Source organism: Equus caballus, chromosome 1 (genome assembly GCF_041296265.1).
Source record: "Equus caballus isolate H_3958 breed thoroughbred chromosome 1, TB-T2T, whole genome shotgun sequence".
In the NCBI taxonomy this organism is placed as follows: domain Eukaryota; kingdom Metazoa; phylum Chordata; class Mammalia; order Perissodactyla; family Equidae; genus Equus; species Equus caballus.
This window is the reverse complement of record NC_091684.1, coordinates 172811551-172835120: the sequence shown is the minus strand read 5'-3', so window position 1 is coordinate 172835120 and position 23570 is coordinate 172811551. Positions and strand designations below refer to the sequence as shown.

The following is a 23570-nucleotide window of genomic DNA, read 5'->3' as shown; positions in this document are numbered from 1 at the left end:
CAACACTTTCTAGAATAAATCTTGGAGCATCCACAATATAAGACAAATACATAAGCAGTAATATGGAAGCCAAGACTTACATATAACTATGGTTGAGTAGACTCCTCGTTTTCCCCTTATTCTGACAGAAATCATCAAAATTCAACAAGTAAATTAAAGAAAATAAACAAACATTAAATCTATAATTTTAATCCAATTAAGAGAGAGAATCTGAATGTTTCTAAAAGCTGCCAAAGTCAGATAAGCTTACACAAATACACATGTACTGAACAGGTACAATGAATCATCTCAGATCCAAAGAAAATTGTTCCAAATAAGATCCATCAAGCATGTCTTGAGTACATATTCAAGTCTTTTAAGATTTGGTAATATGAAAAATTACATTATACATTTTCAAATATTAAAATAATTTTTCCATTCCTGGAATAAACTCAACTTAATTATGTTGAGTTTCATTTCATGTGTGTGTATTTGTCTCTCCTCATCTTTTTTCCTAGATTATAATAGTCTTCTAGTTTTTTTCAAAATATCAGATTGTGGTTTTTATCATTGATTTTATTTTCCTTTGACCAATCAATTCCTATTTTTATCTTTAATCCCTTTAATCTGTTTATTTTCATGTTGTTTTATTGTTCCTTTTCTAATTTCTTGAGTTGTATGCTGAATTTATTCAGTATTAGTTTTCAGTGTTTAGTGAAAATATATCAACTGGAGCCAAATGACCTGAGTTTAAGTGTTGGACCTTTCATTTACTAGATTTGTGATTGAGGTAAAACTTAATGTTGCAGTTTCTATAATATGAAAAACAGAATGAACCTTGTTTTCTCCTGGTGTATATTCTCAATTAATAGGTAAACATTGCTTAAAAATCAGTATTCAATTACAAATTCTGCATCTTGTTCAACACATCATCATATATTAGAATATTTATTTTTAGAAGGATATCATCTTTTCACATCTCACTTTTTAATTAAATTTTGAAGTGAACTGATACATTAAAGATATAAAATGATTGCATTATGGAGTTCATACTCCTATATATGCTTGAAGATGAGTACTTGAGGTATATGAGACAAATACCCTGTTCCCCACTCAACTGTCACAACACCTGAAATAGCATCCTTTAAAAACGCTTCCCCTTAGTACTAACAAATGAATTCAGCAAAATTGCAGGACACAAAAATAGCATGCAAAACTCAAGCTGCATTTCTATCCACTAATAATGAACAATCTGAAAAAGAAATAACTCCATTTACAATAATATAAAAAATAATAAAATGTTTAGGAATAAACTTAACCAATAGGGTTAAAGAATTGTACACTGAAAACTACAGAACATTGCTGAAAGAACCTAAAGAAAACATAAATAAATGTAAAGGCATCCTGTGTTCATGGATTGGAACACTTAATATTGTTAATACATCAATACTACTGAAAATGATCTGCACGTTCAATGCAATCCTTATCAAAATCCCAAAAGTGGTCTTTGTAGAGACATAAAAATCTATCCAAAGATTCCTGTGGCATCTCCAGGAACCCAAATAGCCAAAATGATCTTAAAAAAGCAGAGTAAAGTTGGAGTCTCACACTTCTTGACTGCAAAATTTATTACAAACCTACAGTAATCAAAACACTGCGGTGGGGGCATGAAGAAAAAATCTAAGCCAATGGAGTAGAATAGAGAGCTCAGAAATAAAGGATCAGATTAATTTCAACAAGGGTCCCAAGCACATTTAATGGTGAAAGGACAGTCTTTTCAACAAGAAGGGTTAGGAAAATGAAATCCATATCAAAAGAATGAAGTTGGACCCTTAGTTATACCATACACAAAAAGCAACTCAAAATGGATAAAAGACCTAGGTATAGTGCTAAAACCAAAATCTCATGGAGGAAAATCTTCACGACATTGGATTTTACAATAATGTTGTGGATATGACACCAAAAGCAGAGACTACAAAAGAAAACAATAAACTGGACTACATCAAATTTAAAGACTTATGTGCATCAAAGGATACAATCGACAGAATGAAAAGACCACCTGCAGAATGGGAGAAAACATTGATAAATCATGTATCTGATAAGGGATTAATGCCCAGAATATAGAAAGAAGTCTTACAACTTAACAACAGAAAACCAAACAACCCAATTTGAAAATGCGTAAAAGACCTGAATATCCATTCCTCCTAAGATATACAAGTGGCCGACAAACACATGAAAAGATGCTAAATATCACTAATCATTATGGAAATACAAACCAATACCACAAGGGGATACCACTTCAAATCAATTAAGATGGTTAGTATCAAAAAAACAGAAAATACAAGTGATGATAAAGATGGGGAGAAATTGAAATACTTGTGCACTATGGGTGAGATGTTAAATGACAGCCATTGTCAAAAACAGTATGGAGATTCCTCAAAAAATTAAAGATAGAATTACTATAAGATCCAACAATTCCATTTCTGGATATAGATCTCCCCCATATTGGAAGAATTTGGGTAGAAACTTGAAATATGGAGATACTTTGCCCTCATGTTCATAGAAGCATTATTCACAATAGCCAAAATATGAAAGCAACTTAAGTGTCCGTCAACAGAGGAATGGATAAACAAAATGAGATATTACATACAACGGAATATTATTCAGTCTTAAAATGGAATAATTTTAACAAGGAGATTGTGACAACCTGGTACAATATGGATGAAACTTGAGGACGTTATGCTAAATGAAATAAGCCAATCACAAAAAGACAAATGCTATATGATTCCACTTATATGAGAAACCTAGAGTACTCCAATCATAGAGACAAAAAGAATCGTGGTTGCCAGGGGCTGAGGGGAAAGGAAGAGTGTGGGGTTATTATTTAATGGGTACAGTGTTTCAGTTTTGCAAGATTAAAAGAATTCTGGAGATGGATGGTAGTCATGATTTTACAATAATGTGAATGTACTTCACAACACTGAACTGTACCCTTAAAATGATTAAAATGGTATATTTGATGTTATGTGCATTTTACAAAATTTAAAAACAATTTTAAAAGTTTTTAAAAACACGCTTCCCTTTATGATTTCTACTCTACACATCTGCTTTCCAAATGCAAATATGAAGGAGTTACGCAAGATGATTTATCAACCAATTGCTACTACGCAAACTTTAGGATGCTGAGAACATAGAGTTAGAAGTGGAAGGAGAAAATACAGAGAATGAGGGTTTGGGATTGTGTAACATTGATTGAGCACAGCAGACCTGGGATGTACAGAATTAGTCACATGGTGGCATTAAAAGCTTTCGTAGGAGTGGGGAAGTGAAGGACAAGAGCAGAGAAAATAGACAATTCATACTTGGACACTTTACAATATCCCTCTTATAATCACCAATTACTGGTCATTTTGTGGATAAGACCATTAGCGGGTAGATAAATCTACATTATAAAAATTGAGCTCTTCCATGCTAAAGGTGTTAATAAGGCTATAAAATAGAATGAGCACTTAGCAGAAAGTTTGTCACACAGCAGGCACTCAAAGACTTTTTCTGAATAAACAGATATATGTAAATGATAAATAACTTTTATTAAAATATCAAGCTCCATTATTCCATTAATATGCTGCCTTCCACTTTTTAATTTCTTAACCTGAAAATTTGCGTCTCTATTCAAGAGCGAATTTTTTTTACTGTACTATCTTTTATACGTGTTGGATCAAGGTTAGGAAGCTCTGTAAAATAAAATTTCTAGTCTAGATAGTAAGAATACATTAAGAATTATCTGTAAATTGGAAACTAGAAATTCTTAGGTATATAATCAAGGTGATTTTGTAAATAGCCTTTTTCTACATGGAATATCAGTAAAACTGAACATAAAACAGAAAGTTCGATTAAATATGTACACATAGATGAACATGTAGGGATATAGAGAAAGTCACTTGAAGATAAAGGTAAGAAACTTCAAAATACAATGAAAAACATTAAAAGTCTGTTATGAATTGAAAAAAATAGCATTTTCCTGAATTTAAAAATGAAATAGAATAAATATTTTAAATGCTGACATTGTCATTAAATGCAATTCCAATTTTCTGGTTTTAAAATACTTTGTGTTTCCTTTCTTTTACTGGAGGGATATTTAACACGAATAAAATGAGAGGGCATTTTTCATGTTCATATTGAAAAATAAACGTGTAAAAATTTTCCCCAAAATTCTTGAAAAATGATAAGAGTGAGCAGTGATTTACCCTCACAGGTAATACATTTTCTGTAAAACTATCTTCTCAGGTTGACATAGAATGAGAAAAATAAATCAATGGAAAGAAATGAAGCATGTGGAAACATAATGAAAAGAGGAATTTAATATATTACAATGATGGTGATTCATATAAGGAGAAAAGGATGCCTTATTTATGTACATACAAAGAGGTTTATGTTTATATTAGGGAGATCTCCCACACGTCCTGCTAAGACCTCTAATTAATAATCATTTTATGGATAAGACTAGTGGGAGGAAGGTAAACTTCCAGTATGGAAATCGAGCTCTTTCATGCTAGAGGTGTTAATTTGATGGAATGAGCTCTTAACACAAAATTTGTCACATAGTAGTCACCTTAGAAAGTAAATATGTGTGCCATTGACTCACAGCAAACAAACCTAAATTAAATTAATTCTTTAACTAGTATGAAACAGTGTGATATACAAAAAGAGGATGCATACAGAGACATGTCATGGCCTTCCTTATCGAAAATATTACCTGTAACCTAATTGAAGGAAACCAGAATATGTCACCCTAAAAAATACCTCTTTGACGTAAAATTTATTTTGAGCTAAAGGCAATTAATGAGCAGTAAACAGAGAAAAGTCTCCTCCTTTTCTGCTGAAAGATTAGAAATAAATTCCCCTTTTATTGGAGAGAGACTCTGATGAGCCTAGAGATGGCACCAGAGGAGTCTCCAGACAAACCTTGTCAAACTAATCCTTATCGAAGATGATGACTGGGGGCCCTAGTTGGACTACTACCGGGCCAAACCCCTTTGTATTGGCAATTCTTCACAGATGTATTGTTTCTTTATCAGTTTAATTCTTAAGTGCAGTCAGGGACCAAAAAGTGTAGAGGAGAATTTTTCCTCACCTACATAATACAAACTCAATAAATATTTACTGAATAAATCCATCTGAAAATATAACATTCACTCATATTTTTCCTGATTTTTGGTCGTGTGTTTTTGAAATCCCTTAGTCAATTCTTCTAGCACAATCTAATTATAAAATGGCAAAGATTTTATGTGGCTGCTCTTTCTCTTCAATCTTTGGTCAAATTCTGAAGTCTACCTTCAAGCCAATGATTCAGGGATAAGGAGGTTTTTCATGAACGATAACTCTGGACATGGTCTATGAATCTGGAAAGGTATTTTCTTAGATTGGGTGCTGTCCCTCTAATCACACACCTGTGCTTCCACAGCCCTAGCAACTTTCTGTCTGTGATGGCAATTCTCTGCTTTGGTCCCTACATCAGGTGCATGTATCAGGCAGAACCCTGGGGTTTTGGTACACCTCCTCCAACACATCTCTCACTGTGGGCTCCATCAGTGCACAGAAATACACTGCAGAGTCCTCCAGCTGTGAAGCTGAGATGGCAAGGTTGATGGATTTGTTTGCCTTCTGGAAATTCAACGAATAGCGACCTTCTGTGGCATTTTGCTGGTTATAAGAGTCCTGGCGAATAAGGAAAATCATTGCCCCACTGCTAGGCTGCTTGTACCAAAATAGACTATAACGTCCATCACTGGTATCATATCTGCACTTCAAGGTCACAGCCTCCTTCTCCTGCACTAACATTGCTGGTTGGGCTTGAGTTACTTTCTGGGCAATACTGGATCCTGAAGGAAAAAACAGAGAATCAGAAGGTTTGGGAATAAATGGTGTGGGACAAAGAAATTCTATTTTACACCCTTCTACCCCTCCTTCCCAGGATACCCACTAGACACTGGCTGTACTCCTGGTCCTAAGACCAGAGGAGGCACATTTCCACTGGGGCCATTCTTACCTAGCCACGTTGAAGCCATGACCGCCTTCAGAAAGCTGGAGAACAACATGTTTGAGTTCTTCCACTAATCGGAAAATACCCCGTTCTTTAATTTCAGAGCTCTACACTGTGAGGTGAGCTTGACAGAGTGAGGGAAAAATCACTGGGTATGCGCTGCTGCCACCCCAGGACAGGAAACAGGGATTTCCTGGTGTAGCAAGTTAGTGTAACTCACATCAAACTTTTCTATGCACTGACTCATAGTCTCACCCAACCCAAAATACCTTTTGAATTAACCAACTCTTACTTTAAAAGCAATTAAATCTGAAAATAAACATAGGTAAAATTTTATATTGAAAGGAAGATTGATGATTCAACCAACTGCTACATTGAGTCATTGCCTCTGTGATGGAACTGAGTGGGTGGTACCTATTTAAAAATACCATATATAATGGATTATGGAAATAGTATAAAAGGTAATAATCACATATCTTCACACCTATGTATACTGTTCTTTCACCTAAGGTAGAAATAAATCACTTTATCAGAAGAAGGCAAAGCTGTTTGGTCTAATCACTGATGGTCTTTCGATCTACCTATTGTTATAGCAATATTCCTCCTGACTATCAATATCTGTTTATTGTCTATCTTGGGCCAAAAGCAGAAAAATCGAATCACTTTGTGCTGAAAAAGTTACGCTGAAAGTCCCTCAAACAATGTGTCTTGTCACATAGGACCCATTCTCTTTTCTTTGTAGTTTTGACAGCCCAGCTCTATTCATAAATGACAAAATAGACACCAGAGTTTAGCCATTAGGTTATCCAACATGTGATTTATATTTTTCCCATTACCTCAGTTGGTACCGTAAATGAGTCAGAGTAGGGTTCTATATTTTTTATGCCCAGCTCTGAAGAGAATATATCCTATGACCCTACATACCTCCATGGGACAGCTGATCATAGGATCATTAATTGTAATAAAACTTTCTCTTTGTAAGTATATTAAAAGCAACGTCATGCCTGGTTATATGGCTCAACAACATGGCAAACAACAAAGATCCATTGCCTATCATTGTATATCTCTTGATGCAGTTGCCAAAGCTTACCACCCTCATCTCAAAGTAATGGCAGCATAAGCTAAAGAGACTGAATGATCTTCACATCTTAAAATGGAATTTCCGTTAAATCTGATGGTACCACAACCACACAAACTGTTCCACTGTCTAAGTTGTAGGCTGGAACTCTCTAAAAACTCACAAAATTTTTCTACTATTTTGCTGAGTAAATATGAAATATTATTAAATTCTCATATTACTCAACCCTAATACATTTCTCAGTCAAGGGAGTCTCAGGGTTGTACTTCTGTCTTTCAAGAAGTGTTTATGTCCAGAACAGATTTTCTGGACACTCTCATGCCAATTTCTGAATTAATAAGTTATTAAATAATCTTATCTAAAAATGGAAAGAGTCACTACCAGACTGGTTATGCCTTAACTACTCCAGATTCCTTTGTAAAATCCAAACTCTTAGCAGAAGCAAAACTAATTCAAGTGGCTGAACTTGTGGATCTCTCTTGTACATGTCAATTTACAAGAGGTTACATTCAGTGTTAGTCAATATGTTTTTAAGATAGTTCACAGTTTCCAAATACTATGGAGACTATGAAATTTCTTAACCATCTAATCTTTTCTTAACCCTCTCAGGTATCTCATGTATCTCTATTAAAAATGTACAGCAAATACATGAATTATTTGATGTCTTCATGCTACTCAAAAAATTTTTGTCATGAAGACAAAGTGTGACAGTATAAAAGACATTATACAAGCTAGGGAAAAAAGCTTGAGCAGATCAACATGCTAAACATGCTTTTCTGACTTAAGTCCTTATGCAAGCTCATCTCTGAGAACATAAAGACAAATGCGTGGAAAAGTTCAATAATTCCTTCTTAGATGCAGAATATTTGGTCCCCGATTTTGTAAAGAGTCACTTGAAATGATTGATTTGTACATTCATGAGGACAAGATATAGCAAAGCCAGGACAGCTGTTTGGTGGAGCCAAATGTTCTCCTAGGAACATTTGCTAAAATCCTCCAGAGACAGTGCATCACAGGGTGGACATACTGCCTGCAATATAAACAAACACTGGTGGGGAAACTTTTCTTGCATAGCAGAAAATGGGGCCAGTTCAAGTCTTTCTTGGAACCAATAAAATCCTACAAAACTGTACATGTGGAATATGAACTGGCATATTGTCCCAAGGAAACATTTGGGTATCTCCAAAAGGATCTTATGCAATTGCATTCCCTCCCTGGGTCATAAATATGTACTAGTAAGGATATTTTATTTTCTACATGGGTTGAATAGAACCCATGTAGAACTGTCCCGCCAGAAAACCACAGCACTCACAAGAGTTAAAAATCAACCTGATTTTGTGTTTTCTACCTGTGCCATTTCAATTTCTCTCTATGTAGGGGAGCAAATTTCTCTGGGACAGTCATGTAAAGTTTTGCCCTCAGAAACTTCATTTTTCTTATTACCCTTCTATCCTCTGAAAAGGTGGAAATAACAAATGGAATATTAAAACTGAAATTAGTTACCATAGCAGACATCCTGGAACCCCTATGGCTTAAAAGATTATCAGCCTTAGCTCTCATGGCCCTGCACTCTTCCCCTCATAAAGTCATATGTTGTCTCACTATGAAGTGATCATTGATAGGCCCCTGTAACTCAGAATGTTCCAAACCATACATACTCCAATCTTTCATAAACTGAGCTAGATAAATAAACCCATGATACTCAGTCTTTCATCAACAGCCACAGGTCAACTTTCTGGTCGTTTACTTAATCAGCCTTTACATGATCTTACCCTAAGTGACTTGGTGCCCTGAAAAAATCCTAAAGAAAAACTGCCATTGAGCTTGTGGAAATGACCTTATTATGTACTATTTATTACCAGTTCAGCAGATAAAGTACATCATGAATCCTTAAATGACAAGAATTGAATAGTTACTTACATTAGATATTTTATCCTGAAGTTCTCCAGAGAATGGTCAGAAGTGACAGTCCATAGAAGATGATGGCCCAAGATCCTTGAAAACAACATATAAAGGCATAAGCAGACAGCCCCATCCAAGACCATTAGAAGAGAATTCTCCTAGATCTTTGGAACCACTGATGGTCATACTCTCTTTTGCATTCTTTGTTTTTCATCTTTTTAGTGGTATTTTCCCACTAATGCTAGAATGTTATAAATTTCTGGTTTACACTATTTTGTTCTCTTACTAATAAAATAACTTGAAAAGATATTGGCTTTACTTGAAGCAATAACCACACTAATGCTATAATTCAACTCTACAAGCCCATTGCTAGTGCAACAAAGGTAAAGAAGTATTGGATTATGTTACTTCCTGTCAACTCCTAGAAAAGACAAATAATGACCATACCTCCAATAGTACGCCTAAAATGAATTTTGATCAATAAAATTTGTCTTAAAATCCTAGAAAAATTTACAATAGAGTTGATATAACTGGACTTACGTAAAGAACATGTCTCAACCTGACCGTATGAGTTGGTCCAACATTCCCCTGAACCTCTCCATTATCGATTGCCGTAGTATTTCTCCTGTAGAACTACACAAAAGATCTCCAAAGGAATTCAAACCTTGAAAGGATGAATTATTCCTATAAAATGACTTAGAAGTTCAAAACATCAGTCATAGAAAAGAACTGAGAGTGGTGGCAGAGATGGAGATCGTGCATGTGCCCAGTGGCATGTACTTCGTCTCACCAATATTGAGAGTCCTCAAAAAGTTATGTATTGTATGGTTCCATTCATATGACATTCTTAAAAAGATAAAAATATAAAAGAACAAATGAAAGTTTCAAAGAGTTAGGGATGGGAGTGGATGTAATTACAAAATGACAACACAAGGGAGATTTTGGGAGCAAGAAACTCTTTTTTTGTATTATGATTCTGTGTTGGTTACATGAATCTCTACTATATATTAAAATTCAAAAAGTTCACCAATATAACTGTACACAAATATAGTCACATTTCCTGTACGTTTTTTTTTAAACATTGAGAAAATAAAATAAAAGGAATTGATGCAGTTTCCATTTTCCTGGCTGGATTCTGTCTAATATGTATATTATTTTCTCAACTTGGAAAAGAGAAGCACCAGCCATGCAAATAGTGATAGGCAAAGTAACGGCTAAAGAACAAATAAATCAGGACCTAATCCCTGGAATCTGTGAATGTCCCCTGACATGGAAAATAAAAAGGAAACTTCTGGAGATATGATTAAGTTAAGAGTCTTGAGATCGGGAGATAATCCTGGATTATACGGACCTAAATGCAACCATATTTATACTTTTAAGAGAGAGGCAGAGGGAGACTCGATGACAAAACAAAGGAAGCCAACGAGACCACGGAGGTAGAGGTTGGAGTGATGCAGCCACAAGCCAAGCAAGGCCGGCACCCACCGGACCTGGAAGAGGCAAGGAACAGATTCTCCCCTAGAGCCTCTGGAGCAGGTGCAGCCCTGCCGACACCCTGATGTCAGCCCACTGAAAATGATTTCAACTTCCGGCCTCCAGGACCAGGAGAGAAAAAACTTCTGCTGCTTTAAGCCACGAAGCTTGTGGTAAACTGTCAGAGGCACAGGAAACTAGCACACAAACTGCGGTGAAGGTTGAAAGTTTAGTGTTTCTGGATCTGAGCTAACTATTTACTGACTGCATACCCTGGCTAGAGAATTTTTATTCTTCTATTGGATAAATTCTCATCTAAGTCTGATAAAGCAGGTAAGCCAACAGTAATTGCACCCTCTCTCTTCTAACTTGGATTTAAGAAGAATAAACCAATAAAAATATGTCATTCTTCTATCTCGCTCTATTATTATCTCTGAGGAAATGGACCAATCAAGACTCAACTTGCTTCTACTGGACAGGACCCAGTGGTTTTTGCGAGGAAATAATCCAATTCAGTTGAGGGATTGGGCTACAATAGTGACCTTTCTTCTTCAGATGTTTTAAATCTAACTTAACCTAATGACTTTCCCGATAAGAACAAACCAGTTGTCTAACAACTAACAACCATAACTCAACAAGAGGTGTCATCGCTTCACACTAATTGCCAATTAAATCCATCCTGAGAAAGACTATGAGGGACCTTCAAAATAGCCTACCCTTGACCAGGAGCGGGACAATGAGGGAATTAATTTTTATGCAATTTTTTTATTTCCCTTGATTTATCGACAACACTAAAAGAATTACCTTTTTAAAAAAGAAACTTGAGAAAGTAGTGTTTAATTAAGTCAAATTTGAAAAATGAGATAGGGAGATTTGTAACAACCCGTTTCTAAAATAAGTAGTAATTCAAATGCCTTCTGCAGTCCACTAATAAAAGTTGAGTAAGGTGAATGACAAATGTGTATAAAAAATTTTCCCACGTACCCCAGAAAGAAAGATTTTAATCATAAATATAAAAATAAAAGTTAGACATCTAGGAATAAATTTAGTTATCTTAAAACAATGGAGGTTTATAGACAAAGACATAGATAAATGGAAAGAAATGCTACATTCTTGAACAATCAAATATATACTTTCAAGGAGTTTTTTCTTCACAAGCCAACCTATACATTGAATTGAATCACAAAGCTTAAATTAAAATTTTGAACATATAGCAAATTTTCCTGTGTGTGCTGTGGAGCAGTGACTAAAAGACACAACGCTCCCTTCTAAATTCTATGAGATAAATGTGAGCATATACTAACAAAATTTTGAAAGAGAAGAATAGCTTTTTGAGTCTAATTCTAAACTCACAGTCTTGAATAAATCACTTCCTATTTTAATTTCCCTCAGGCACAAAAACAATACATACATCACTGGGCTCTAAAGGAAAACTTACATCACACTTTCTCAACTAGAAACTAGTCAGAGCACAAATTTTATCACAAAAATATAGAGAGGCAGAAGATAAAAATGTAATTGGGACTTATGCAAATCTTTCACGGAGCTATTAAAAAGCAGTTATTAGAGGAGAAGGTGATGAAATTGGGAATGCTCAATTCAAGATATGATATTAAATTTAAAAAATCAGAATTCTAATTATACTAGAATTTATGAAGAGAGTACAGCATATATTAGCAATAAATTACCTGGGTGCAGATTATCAATTTCACACTCTTATACTTTACATATTTTCTATGTTTCACATGCAATGTCTTATAATCAGCAAAAAATAACATATGCAATTTTTGAAAGAGTTAAAAGTTTATCTATAATAGGAATGTGATGTTGTTACAAAGGATTTATTTATATGAGAAGAATCCAAATAGCAAACTTAAAGTTGTCTTTAAGTCTGACTTTCAAAATAAAACCACCAACTCCCTTCAAGAATCCATTAGGCAATAGCCATCCAACAAAATGTTCTAACCCTTTTGGGGTCATCTTGAACCTAACCTTCATATTATACGCTTTTAAAGTCTAATACATGAGTTTCCACTTGCAGACAAACAATGTGACAAATTCTGTAATTGAAGGTCTGTGCCAATGGGAAGAGGGCACCCCAGTCACAGGTTTGAGTACAGGTTGTAGGTGCCTGCAATGTGTACTCGCTCCACAGAAGTAGACAGCTGAGTCTCCAGGTTGGGTGGCTGTGATGTGCAGGGAGAGATGTTTGGCTGTCTTATTCAACAAAACTGACTTTGGTCTTCTCTTTTGTCCACATTTGAATGAATGTCTATAATGAGCTGGGGACCTTTTCCATGCTCTTGCTTATACCAACGGAAGTAGCTCAAGGTACTGTCTGAATAAGTACAATTGATAACACAGCAGTTTCCCTCCTGGATGCTGAGGGTAGAAGGATGCTGTTCCACATTCTTTCCTTGGCTGAGCCCTATAAAGAAAGGAAAGTCAGAAGGGGAAGGTTTGCCAGGTCATTACACTCCAGAATTTTCTATTTCTTTCCTGTGCTAACTAGAGGAAACCTCAAGAAAACCAGGCTCCTTCCTGGACTTCTAAAGAATATCCATGAATATATTCTGTTTCCCCAAATCCCTCAACTCACAGTCCAGGTGCAGCCACAAGAACATGAATAAAGCTTGAATGTATGTCTTCACCATTCCTCTCAATTAGGATCAACTATACACTTGCAATCTGCAGTCGGCAGAGCTACTTCGTTATCAGATTATCCCTTCTTTTCTCTGACACCATAAAATGGTTTCTCACATTGTCTACCTAGCCAATAAGAAAAAGACTCAGCTGCTGCCATAAGCCTATTTATTCAGAACCCACTAAAAGGAACCCTCCACATGGTCTGCATCAGCAGAGGTGCACTACCATCTTGTGGTCACATCTCTAACTACGGAACTTGCTGGTTAAAAGTTCTTTGTTTTACCCTGTGCCTGTGAGTGACTCAGATGCATAAAGACAGCAACAGGTCAAACAAATCAGGTGTTGGATCAGAGATTAAATGCACAGTAAGAATATAGAGAACAAGATTTATATCTCTGCCCACTGCTGAGTTATTGTTAATAAGTTGGAAAAAGATAGCTGCTGTTCGTGTTTATTCAGCAACGGGCCTGGTATACATGTTTGAAATCAGGAAAACACCATGATTCACTCCCTCAAAGAAAATATACAGGGGCCGGCCCGGTGGTGCAACGGTTAAGTGCGCACGTTCAGCTTCGGCGGCCCGGTGTTCGCTGGTTTGGATCCCAGGCTCGGAGATGGCACTGCTTGGCACGCCATGGCCCTGCTGTGGCAGGTGTCCCACATATAAAAGTAGAGGAAGACGGGCATGGATGTTAGCTCAGGGTCAGCCTTCCTCAGCAGAAAGAGGAGGGTTGGCAGCAATTAGCTCAGGGCTAATCTTCCTCAAAAAAAAAAAAAAAAAGAAAAGAAAATATACAAACTTCTCTTTCAGTCAAATCTACTATCGTAATTTGTCTCTATGGATAAAAACACTTTCTAAAAGGAAAGTGTAAGTCAAAGATCAGAATAAGAGAGAGAAGGTCATGCAATATTTCAAATACCTTTTATCTCATTCTCTGCTGCTGTAAGCTGGTCTTACTATTCCCAGAGAATACTGTCGGTACCAGCAGTCAAAATGTAGAACTTTCCTTCAGTAAAGATGATTGTGATAAGAGATAAAGGATCAAATCTCAACGATAAGGGAGCAGAGGGAAACGTTCCATGGGTTATGAAAATTTTGACCCATAAATGGGATTGATTTGTGGTGGGAAATCTGACATGCTTTAAGAAATCTATTCTTATTGCAATGTGAATTATGTACTACAAATTATCGAGAGAAAGAGTAGAAATTCTCAGAGAACAGCAGGGTGCAGGTTCAAAAAATGTAACCATATGTAAGTTTATTCTACAAGTGCTTTTATTTTCTGATATCAAAAGGGATGGCATATCCTAAATGCAATTACTGATTCATATCCTTGGTGGAATTTCATCAAAAGTATAAGCCAGCTCTCCCGGCATGGGTTTCTGCTGCCTTGGCTACTGCTCGCTCAGATTCCATACTCTATCCTTCTTCTCCCAAACTCCACTACAGTGTTCTTTCCTCAAGACATTGAGAAAGTTCTTCAGGCCTGTGAATTTCCAGAATTACCTCCCTCTGCCAAAAACTGTTTCTCATCTACTCTACTAACGGTATTTTCTGATTACCTCTGTAAGAAAAAAATCTAGGGAAGCCTAAATATCATCTGTGTCTGCTAGAGGAATAGTACAAGCAAGTAACTGATCCTAAAGAACTGATCATGAGAAGTGATCCCTGGAAAATCAAGACTACCTCACTTCCAGAAGAGGAAGCCCCTTTCCTGTGACTTGTGCTCACTGATCCTCTGAAGTTATGGGGAACAATTATAATCTTCATCTACATTTCACATCCTTAAAGATTTAAGAACAGCTATGATGCAGAATCACAAATCAACATATAAATTTGTATGTAAATATAAAATGTGTGCTTTTACATATATAAAACTTCATTCTAAGGATCGTTCTCTATTCTGTCATCCATTTTCCATAGAATTCCCAAATCCTCCATAGGGCAAATTTCCCTCGTCTTAGAGACAGATATTTTGGGTCAATGTTTGCCGTTTTGAGTTACGTATCCAGAACTAAGTGTTATAGTTTGAATATGCTCTGTTCATCACAGTGTTCCATATGTTAATCGTAGCACAGTTAGCCACCCCCTGGGCAAGTTGGACCACAGCATTCCCAGACCCAAACTGCACAGACCTGAGTGTCTGGGCTTGCACTAGACCGTTTGTCTGCTCAGTAGTATAGTCCTGCAGGAAAGAAGCAGGAGAAAGAATGCTAAAGAGGAAGTGAGGAAATCCAGTCTCTTTCTACTCCCAGCTCATTTACTGTCTAGTTGTTTCATACTGGAATCTTGGGTTTAGGTTCTGTCTTTGTAAGATCAAGTTGGGCTAAAGGATTTCTAAGGGCTCTTCTAGCTCTAAAATTCTTTTAGACTATTTAACAGAGCAAATATTTATTGAGGACAGGTTCTGTGCAAGGTGGAGTGGTGTGAAAGTGGGGAGAAATTGCCCACATCATGGAAGTTCAAGACCATTTTCACATCCACTTGCAATCTACAGGGTCTGAGGATGCTCCTAACCAACCCTAGGTCCTCTTCAGAACCAGAGACAAGATCCTTGGGATGAGCTCCTGTCTGGGTTTTCATTTCTCCTGTAAGATCAATGATGGATCAAGGAGAACCTAAATCCACAGTAAAATGGAGTAAACGGGAGTTTGCCACTGAGTGTAGAGACACCACAGGCAGTGAGATGGGGGTGGACTCTGGGGCTGAGTCATGAGTAAGCAGGATGCTCCTTTCTAGAGACTTACTTCTCATACATATGTCTATAATGTATCATATACTTCTTGCAAGAAAAACAAAACCTGTAGCAGGTAGATGACCTTAACTATATGCAAAGGAAAAATACTTTCTTAAACAGCCTGATTGGCTTCTGACCTCTAGGGCCCTCCTTCCAAGCTTAACTTGGGTATTCAGAATTCCCAGCCAGGGATGTTTATATAATTTGAGGGATACATTGCAAAACGAAATTTTAGGTCCCTTGTCCTAAAGTAGGAAAAAGTGACATTATGTGATAAAATATAAAGCTCCCTTTAAAAAATGTTCTCTTATTTATAAAACACAATAGGATTTATAATGGTACATAAATAACAACGTAAACTTACAAATTGCAAAAACGTATTTTGCAATTTTATATAATACAATAATTAATATAATACACTACAATAATAATACTTTATTATTGTTATATCTTGGCAATAATAAAATTTTTAGCTTGTTTTTCTGCAAATTAATTTATTAGGTTATCAAAATTTATACTTCTAGTAACTTCATTTCGATTAATATTGTTGAAAGCAATGTCAGTTGCTGTTGGTAAATGAAAGATTGCAAAAGAATTTTTGATAATTTTAATTTTGAAAAGGATGTTACTATTGATACAACTGATACTAGAGCTCTTAAGAGTGCTTTATAAGTTGTGACAACATCAGCATAAGCATCTGACATTTGAGTAGGAAATAAAAATTCTTGTAAATCTAGAGTTGATGTTTTTATAGAACAAATTTTCTATAAATGATGTAACTCCTCATACCAGTTTCATGCAAGTCTGAATTTAAAAGTGGCTCCATGATTTGCATACAATTCAGATTGCTTGTTTACCCATCCTATCACCATGTCTTTAATTACAAGGAAAATTAAATTTTAAATTATCTTCTGTTAATAATTATTTCATTGAATTAGTTCAAACTTCACATGAAAATGATATTCTTTTCACTGCAGCTTAGAATTCATTGTGGAGTTTAATCTTCCATTCTGTTTCATCCCTGAAGTCATGAAAAACAGATTGATTAGGCTGCTCCTAGAATTCTGTCGGAACCTCTGCATATAGGTTAAGGTGGTAGAAAAATTGCACCTCAGAGTAGAGCTGCTCCCTCCTGGAGGCTCAGGACTGAAGGACTCTGCTCCACCTTCACCCGTCGCACCCCTGCTTTTAAAGAGAAAAGCAAACACAAAGGATGTCACTGGGGAGTCATTGATGCAGTTTCTAAACTTGTAAAACATTGCAAGAAACACCCATGAGGATACAAGACTGTCAAGGAGCTGTGTGCCAGCTCTGCTTTCCCGCCCTCCCACTGTCAGCTGTGGAAGACTCCCCAGTCCCCCATCTGGGAAGGCCCCAACTCACAGCAAACCTGGACCCACAGAAGCCCCAGCAGAGCTCCCCAGTGTCTCTTCATGACTCTTTGCCCATGTGCCGAGGTACCTTCGCCCCTGCTCTGAAGAGTATAGAGTCTTGGCTCGAGGCAAATTCTGTCCCTACAGTCAATATATTCCAAGAGAATCACTGAACACCGACAGCATCTGAGCTCTGTCATTCACTGAACTGGAAACTCCACCCACGTTGTTCTGGTGAGACTGCGCAGTGATCTCTCCAAAAGTGTGGATTTGAACAATGCAGGGAAATAGGGACAAAATTTCCAATATATGAAGTTATAATGTGCTTTTTCTTAAAATACTTTATGTAAGAGAATTTTGTGGGTTACTGCGTGAAGAAGAGAAGATCACGCTTCTGAAAAGAATCAGTGTCACTAGTGGGTTAAGTAGAGCCTTGAAGAATCAGGAAGACTTTAAGTAGAGCCTGGGCAGACTGACCCCATTTCCCAAATTTCAAGTTTGACTTAGAATTAAGAATCTAGTTATATGAAAATTCTGATAAAGGAAAACAATCTGATAGCATGACTTGTGTATTGTAGAAGTAAATATATTTTCTTAAAATCAGGAGAGTTCTAGAAACCCAAGACATACACTCACCATCTGCATAGAAAATGATTCCAAAAAGAATTCAGTTGGTGAAAAATAAGATATGTGTATAATGTCCACTCTGACTTAATTTCCACCTCTCCCCTTCTCCTGTTCAGAACCACAGAGCTGATTCTGATCAGGCCACCCATTGCTGGTCAAGTCAGATGTTGTTCCTTTCCTTTCCTCCTTCTATTCAGGTTTCTTCATTTTTGTTTGTCTTTCCTTCTTTTCTCCTCATTATTCTTGTTCCTTCTACCCTCAAGGGAGATATATGAAAAGGTAGGATGTTTCAGGTAGTGGAATAATTTCTAGGTCCATGGATTTTGGGAACGTAAGTCGTAAAATTAAAATACTGAAAACAGGTAGTTGAGATGTTTTCTGTTGAGCTTCCATGCTCACGATGCCCAGTTAGATTCCTATTCCCACAGCTCTGCTCAGACACCCATCCTCACAAAGGATTTATAGAGTTAGGGGCTCCAGCTTTCTGAGGTTTATATAAAACGGCAGAACTGAAACCCTGAGATAAATTTCCACAAACACTGTTCCCCCTCTCCCCACGTTTGCTATCTAATTTCCCTGGCTCACATGCTCTCTGGTCTGCTTTCTTGTGTTCACCCTCTGAGATAGTCTAGTCTTCCTTTATTCTAATGCCTTAGAGTGCCACCTAGTGGAGTGAAACCATCAATAAAGACCGCTTCAGGCCAACTAACAGCAGGCTCACAACCCCAGCCAACATTCACTCTATGTTTCCTATGTAGATGGTCAGAAAACAAAATGCCTGATTAGGTTAAATGGGGGTTAAAAAGGAATCAATTTCTACTTTTAAAATGTTATTTGATGGAAATGAATATCAAGATAATTTGGCAATTCTCATCTTGTGCTATTTGATTTCTTTTACTTAGTTCAAATAAATCCGTAAACATTTGCTTAAGTTTTACCATAAATGAAGTAATTCACTACGTCTTAAGAATATACAAAAAGAATGAGATAGTAGTTTATAGTCTACTGGGGAAGAGAAAAATATACATAACTATAATAGAGTCAAAGAGTAGGATCCTAAGAGGAGTGAGAACTGAAAGCTGTATGATCCCAGAGGAGGGAGAAATACTTACACTTGGGGTGGTTGGACAAAGTCTCTTGAAGAAGGTCTCACTTTCTCCTTTCCCTCTTTTTCAGTGAGAAGAACAGAGGGGACTATGGATAAACCTTTATTATAGCTTTTATGACTTTTTATTAACTTTAACATAGAAGAAATTCACGAATATATGAATTACTAAAGTAATAAAACTTAACATATAGACTAAATCCCCTTTGACTACCACTCCCAATTTGATCTTGTCATCACTCATTAACTTGGAGTTGAAGTGTCCAGGTGTTTTACTATAGATTTACATATATATACCAAATATATGAATCAACAGAATATATATAGCATTTTATTTTATAGGCTTTAATTTAATGTGAAATGATTCATATTTGCATACCTTTCTGCAACTTAATTTATATACTCAGTCAATCTTGTAGGTCCTATTATGTTAATACAACGAGGTCCCTCTGCTCTACTATATTCTGTGTTATGGATATACTGTTGTTCATACCGCCCTTCCCTTAATCATGAACACTTCAGATGTTGATTTTTTTATCTATGAAATCAGCACTGCAATAAACCTTTTTGAGCATTCCTCTTTATTCACACATGCACATTTCTCTAGGAGCAGAGACAAGGAAGAAGTGAAGGGACAAGCCATGAGGCTAGTAGGTGATAATCACTCCAGGCAAAGGGAAGATCAGGGACAAAGTCTCTGAGGAAGAATGCACTGAATTAATGTTCTGATTATTGTGGGTTTTTAAAATTATTTTCCTTGGTGTGCATTAGAACTGCAGTTTATCAGCTCACTAGATAAATTTCTTTGAAATTGGTCTCCTGACATATAAGTGATATGTAGTCTCCTCTAACCAGCCACTGAGATAATTCTAGAGACAATAAATCAGCAAGAGAAAAAGTACACCAAGGAGAGGGAGTGGTATTATATACAAGGGGAAATGTTAGAGAATAACATTGAACACAGAAAAATAAATGGTTAGGTATACGTGAAATTTAAAGATATTTGTCATAAGAATGGAAATAACATTGTACAGTTTATAAATCAGCGGGGAGAAAAAGGAAAACTTTATCAATGTGACAGGAGACAGACAAGAAAAGAAAAGAAAGAAAACAAGAGTATATGGAGCAAAATCAAAAACTAATAACAATCCAAATATTGGCAATGAAGAGCTAGAAATGATCAGAGAGAAATAATTGATATAGAATAAAAACAAATATATATAATGTATGCTAATTTGTGTTTTTATGAGAATAAAATTGAAATAAAATCAAACTTATGATAGAAAAAAATAAATGAGTCCAAATATATCAGTAATCAAAACATATATAAAGAGATATTATTTGATTGAATCAAAATTAAAACCTAAAAGAAAACAACCAAGAAAGCTGAGCACACAGGAAGGGTGGGAAATTCTTCTTGCTGCCCTTTGTGCAAAGGCTGAAGTCTTCTCCCCCACCCACTAAACCTGCCACGCCCAAGAACAGACACCGCAAAGGAAGGTCAATTCTGCCAAGGGGGCAGTAAAGGAGGAGTCTCAGAGAAGATCAACTTCGTGAACTAGGTTAACTTCTGTAGAGGTGACACCTACTTGCAAAAAAAGAAGGAAAAGGCAGAAAATTTTTAAAAAACTGATATTCAGACAGAAAAGAGAATAAGAAAAAAAGGAAAACTGGAGAGATGAAATACCAAGAAGAAACTAACATTTACTTACAGAAAAGGATAAAATTAAAATTGAGGACATCCCATACTCCGATATAGTAGAGGATAAAGAAGCCAAGTGTGAATACTAGCTTTTAAGAACGACTTCAAAATGTGTATGTCAAGGTCCTCTAAAAATATGTTAAGAGAAAGTAGAAAATCTCTTCATCAAAATTATATATAATCAGTTTGTGCGCCAAAAATTGGGGGAAATTTAATCAAGGGATGCCTCAACTGTCTTGTTTACAAACGTCACATTTATTTACTTAGAAGGTTGTTATTGCCTGAATTGAGCCCCCCGCCAATTCTTAGATTGACCCCCAGTACCTCAGAATGCAACTATATTCAGAGAAATGGCCTTACAAGAGATATTAAGGTAAAATGAGATCATTTTGCTAGGTCCCAATCCAAAATGACTGGTGTCCTTACAAGAGGAAATTTGGACACAGACATGCATGGCATAGAAAAAGACCATGTGGGAACAGAGTGAGAAGGTGGCCATCCACAAGCCAAGGAGAGAGACTTCAAAGCAATTAACTCTGACAACACCTTAATCTTGGACCTGGATTCCAGAGAGTGAGAAAAATGGCTCATTCCTGCAAGAAGGGAATAACATGCATAACCGTAGCGCTCAGTCATTGGCTGGGAGTGGCTTACACTTTGGGGTCCGAGTGCAAATGCAATGGTAGATCAAAGGGGTAATACATGAAGCTATCAGTCAACTAGGTCCCCATGCCACTTTGGCATAAGCACTCCCCATCAGCCTAGTGGAAACATTCCTAGAACCATGGTGCAGACTGAGACTCTTTGTGTCCATTGCTCCTTCCTTGCTCCTCTTTTTACAGTAGTCAGATATGCATTACAGTCTCAAGGTCCTCCCTTGTCTACTCCAGATCCTATAGATTGAGCCTATCTTCTAAGTTTGTATATTCTACTGTGAAATATTCACGTTTACACTGAAGCTAAGAGCAGGCTGGGAATCCCAAAAGTGAGAATTAATGTACTTGTACTGATGGACAATGTGTGTATTACAGTTCTCTGAGGTGAAATAGATACATTGATAATGGGCTTCTGTACAAAATTTTATCAACAATAAAATGATGAAATACTTTCCTCGCTCACAATTCCCACAACCCAGTGATTCTTGATTGGGTAACCAACTTATTCCTGATAAGACTTACTTTTCTCAAAGAACTGTTTATGAGGATACATTGAACTGTCAGAAATGATAAACTTGTAAACTATAAACAGTGATACAATAAGAGACAGCTTTTAAATTTTCAAAAGAACTCGTGATAAATGTGTTATAAATATTTGTTTAATAAATGAATTAGAAGATAAAACAGATTCTTGAAACAAATTTAACATATAGTTACCTGAACTGTTGATCCTTTTTAAGTTATAATAATATTGCTTACTCAACCTTATGTTACTTGACAATTATTGGAGTTTTGTGTCTTAATCCTTTTTTTGTCCGAGATTTATGGCTTGATAAGAACAAAAGCAGATGAGGGGAAAAGGAAAGTCAGAGAGACAGTGTCATGTCTAGGTGATAAATAACCTAATTTGTTTATTTATACATTCATCAGATCTTTATTTCATTTGTTGAATAATTCAAAGTCCTGGGCTACTTAATGCTTATTTTCTGGAAGATGAACAGAAAAGAAATACACAGACAAATATGTGATATAATGTCTACTAGTGATGATTGCCATGAGAAAAATGAGACAGGGTGAGGGGAAAGAGCAACAGGTTGGGTGAATACTATCTTATTTGGGATTGAAGGAAGGTCTTCACTAGGCAGCATTTGAGCGGTGACCTGAATAATGTGATAAAGGGAACCATCCGCAGCCTGAATAGTCAAGTACAAAGACCCAGGGGTGGAAGCCTGATTGGGGCATTCAAGGAACATCTAGACTATTCTACGAGGTAAGTGTGACCACAATAGAGTGAGAAAGGAAATACTCAGTAAAATAGAGAGTTTTCTATTTGTCATGTTCTGTGTAATGCCGGGATATCAAGGTGAATAAAACTTAATCGTTGTCCTGAAGGAAGAGTATCCTAGAGGAAGCAGGCATTGTAATATAAAGAGATAATTGCTATTCTAGAGAGACGTACAAAGTTCAAAGAGAGCCAGAGGAGAGAGACCTTAAATTTTCCTGAATGATAAAGGAAGACTTCATAGAGGAGACATCAGGGAAGCATGAGGAGGAGGTGGTGATGAGGTTGGAAACTCCAAGCAAAGGGAAAGGGATAGGGAAGGATGGAGGCAAAAAGGGTGATAACTCATGATATTTCCTAAGTTTAGTAGTTTGGTATGTATAGAAGGTCAGTGCTGATGAGAGATGTGCCAGGAGATGAGGTTGGATTGGTACCTTAAGGTGCTTCATATGTGTGCTTATGCCATGCCAAGTCTGAAGAATATTGAGAAGTGAAGTAAAATGACTAAATTTGCCTTTTACACAGAGCCATGAGACAAGGTGTTGTCATTAACTAAGATAAGAAATACAGAGGTGGAAGAGCTTGGAGTAGGGGAGGTGAAGTGATGATGGGCTTTAGGCTTGTACAGTTTAGGTTGCCCACGGGTCATCTGACCAAAATGCATTTGGATATATACAGGTCAGGAGCAAAATCAAGGTTAGAGGCAGAACAGTCATTACCATAAGGGTATTAGTTGCAATCATGCTTTGAGCAGAGAATTAGACTAAGGTTGGAGCTAGAGAAACAGCAGCATTTAAAGCAGGTAGAGAAGAGAGTTGACTTTTTAGGAACCATAATAGTATCACTGACCACACTGTGTTCTTATTTTTATTCATGAGCCTAACTTCCCAAATAGACTCCAAGCTCCTTGAAGGATACCATTTTAGTCCACCTTCTTTGTGCTTGTATTCCTAGCAATGGTCTGAG

General features: G+C 36.5%; 1 long non-coding RNA gene and 1 gene segment (V, D, J or C); both read right to left on the bottom strand.

Moving 5' to 3' along the window:
• Nucleotides 1–5379: 5379 nt before the first annotated feature.
• Nucleotides 5380–6210, bottom strand: LOC100058344 (T cell receptor alpha variable 14/delta variable 4-like). The segment is given in 2 exon segments: nt 5380–5861; nt 6029–6210. Coding segments are annotated over 2 exon segments (417 nt in total).
• Nucleotides 6211–16452: 10242 nt separating this feature from the next.
• Nucleotides 16453–17442, bottom strand: LOC138918620 (uncharacterized). The gene is made up of 2 exons (XR_011428165.1): nt 17243–17442; nt 16453–17041 (listed from the first exon to the last, which is right to left on the bottom strand). It is a non-coding gene; the product is annotated as an uncharacterized lncRNA (long non-coding RNA).
• Nucleotides 17443–23570: the final 6128 nt, after the last annotated feature.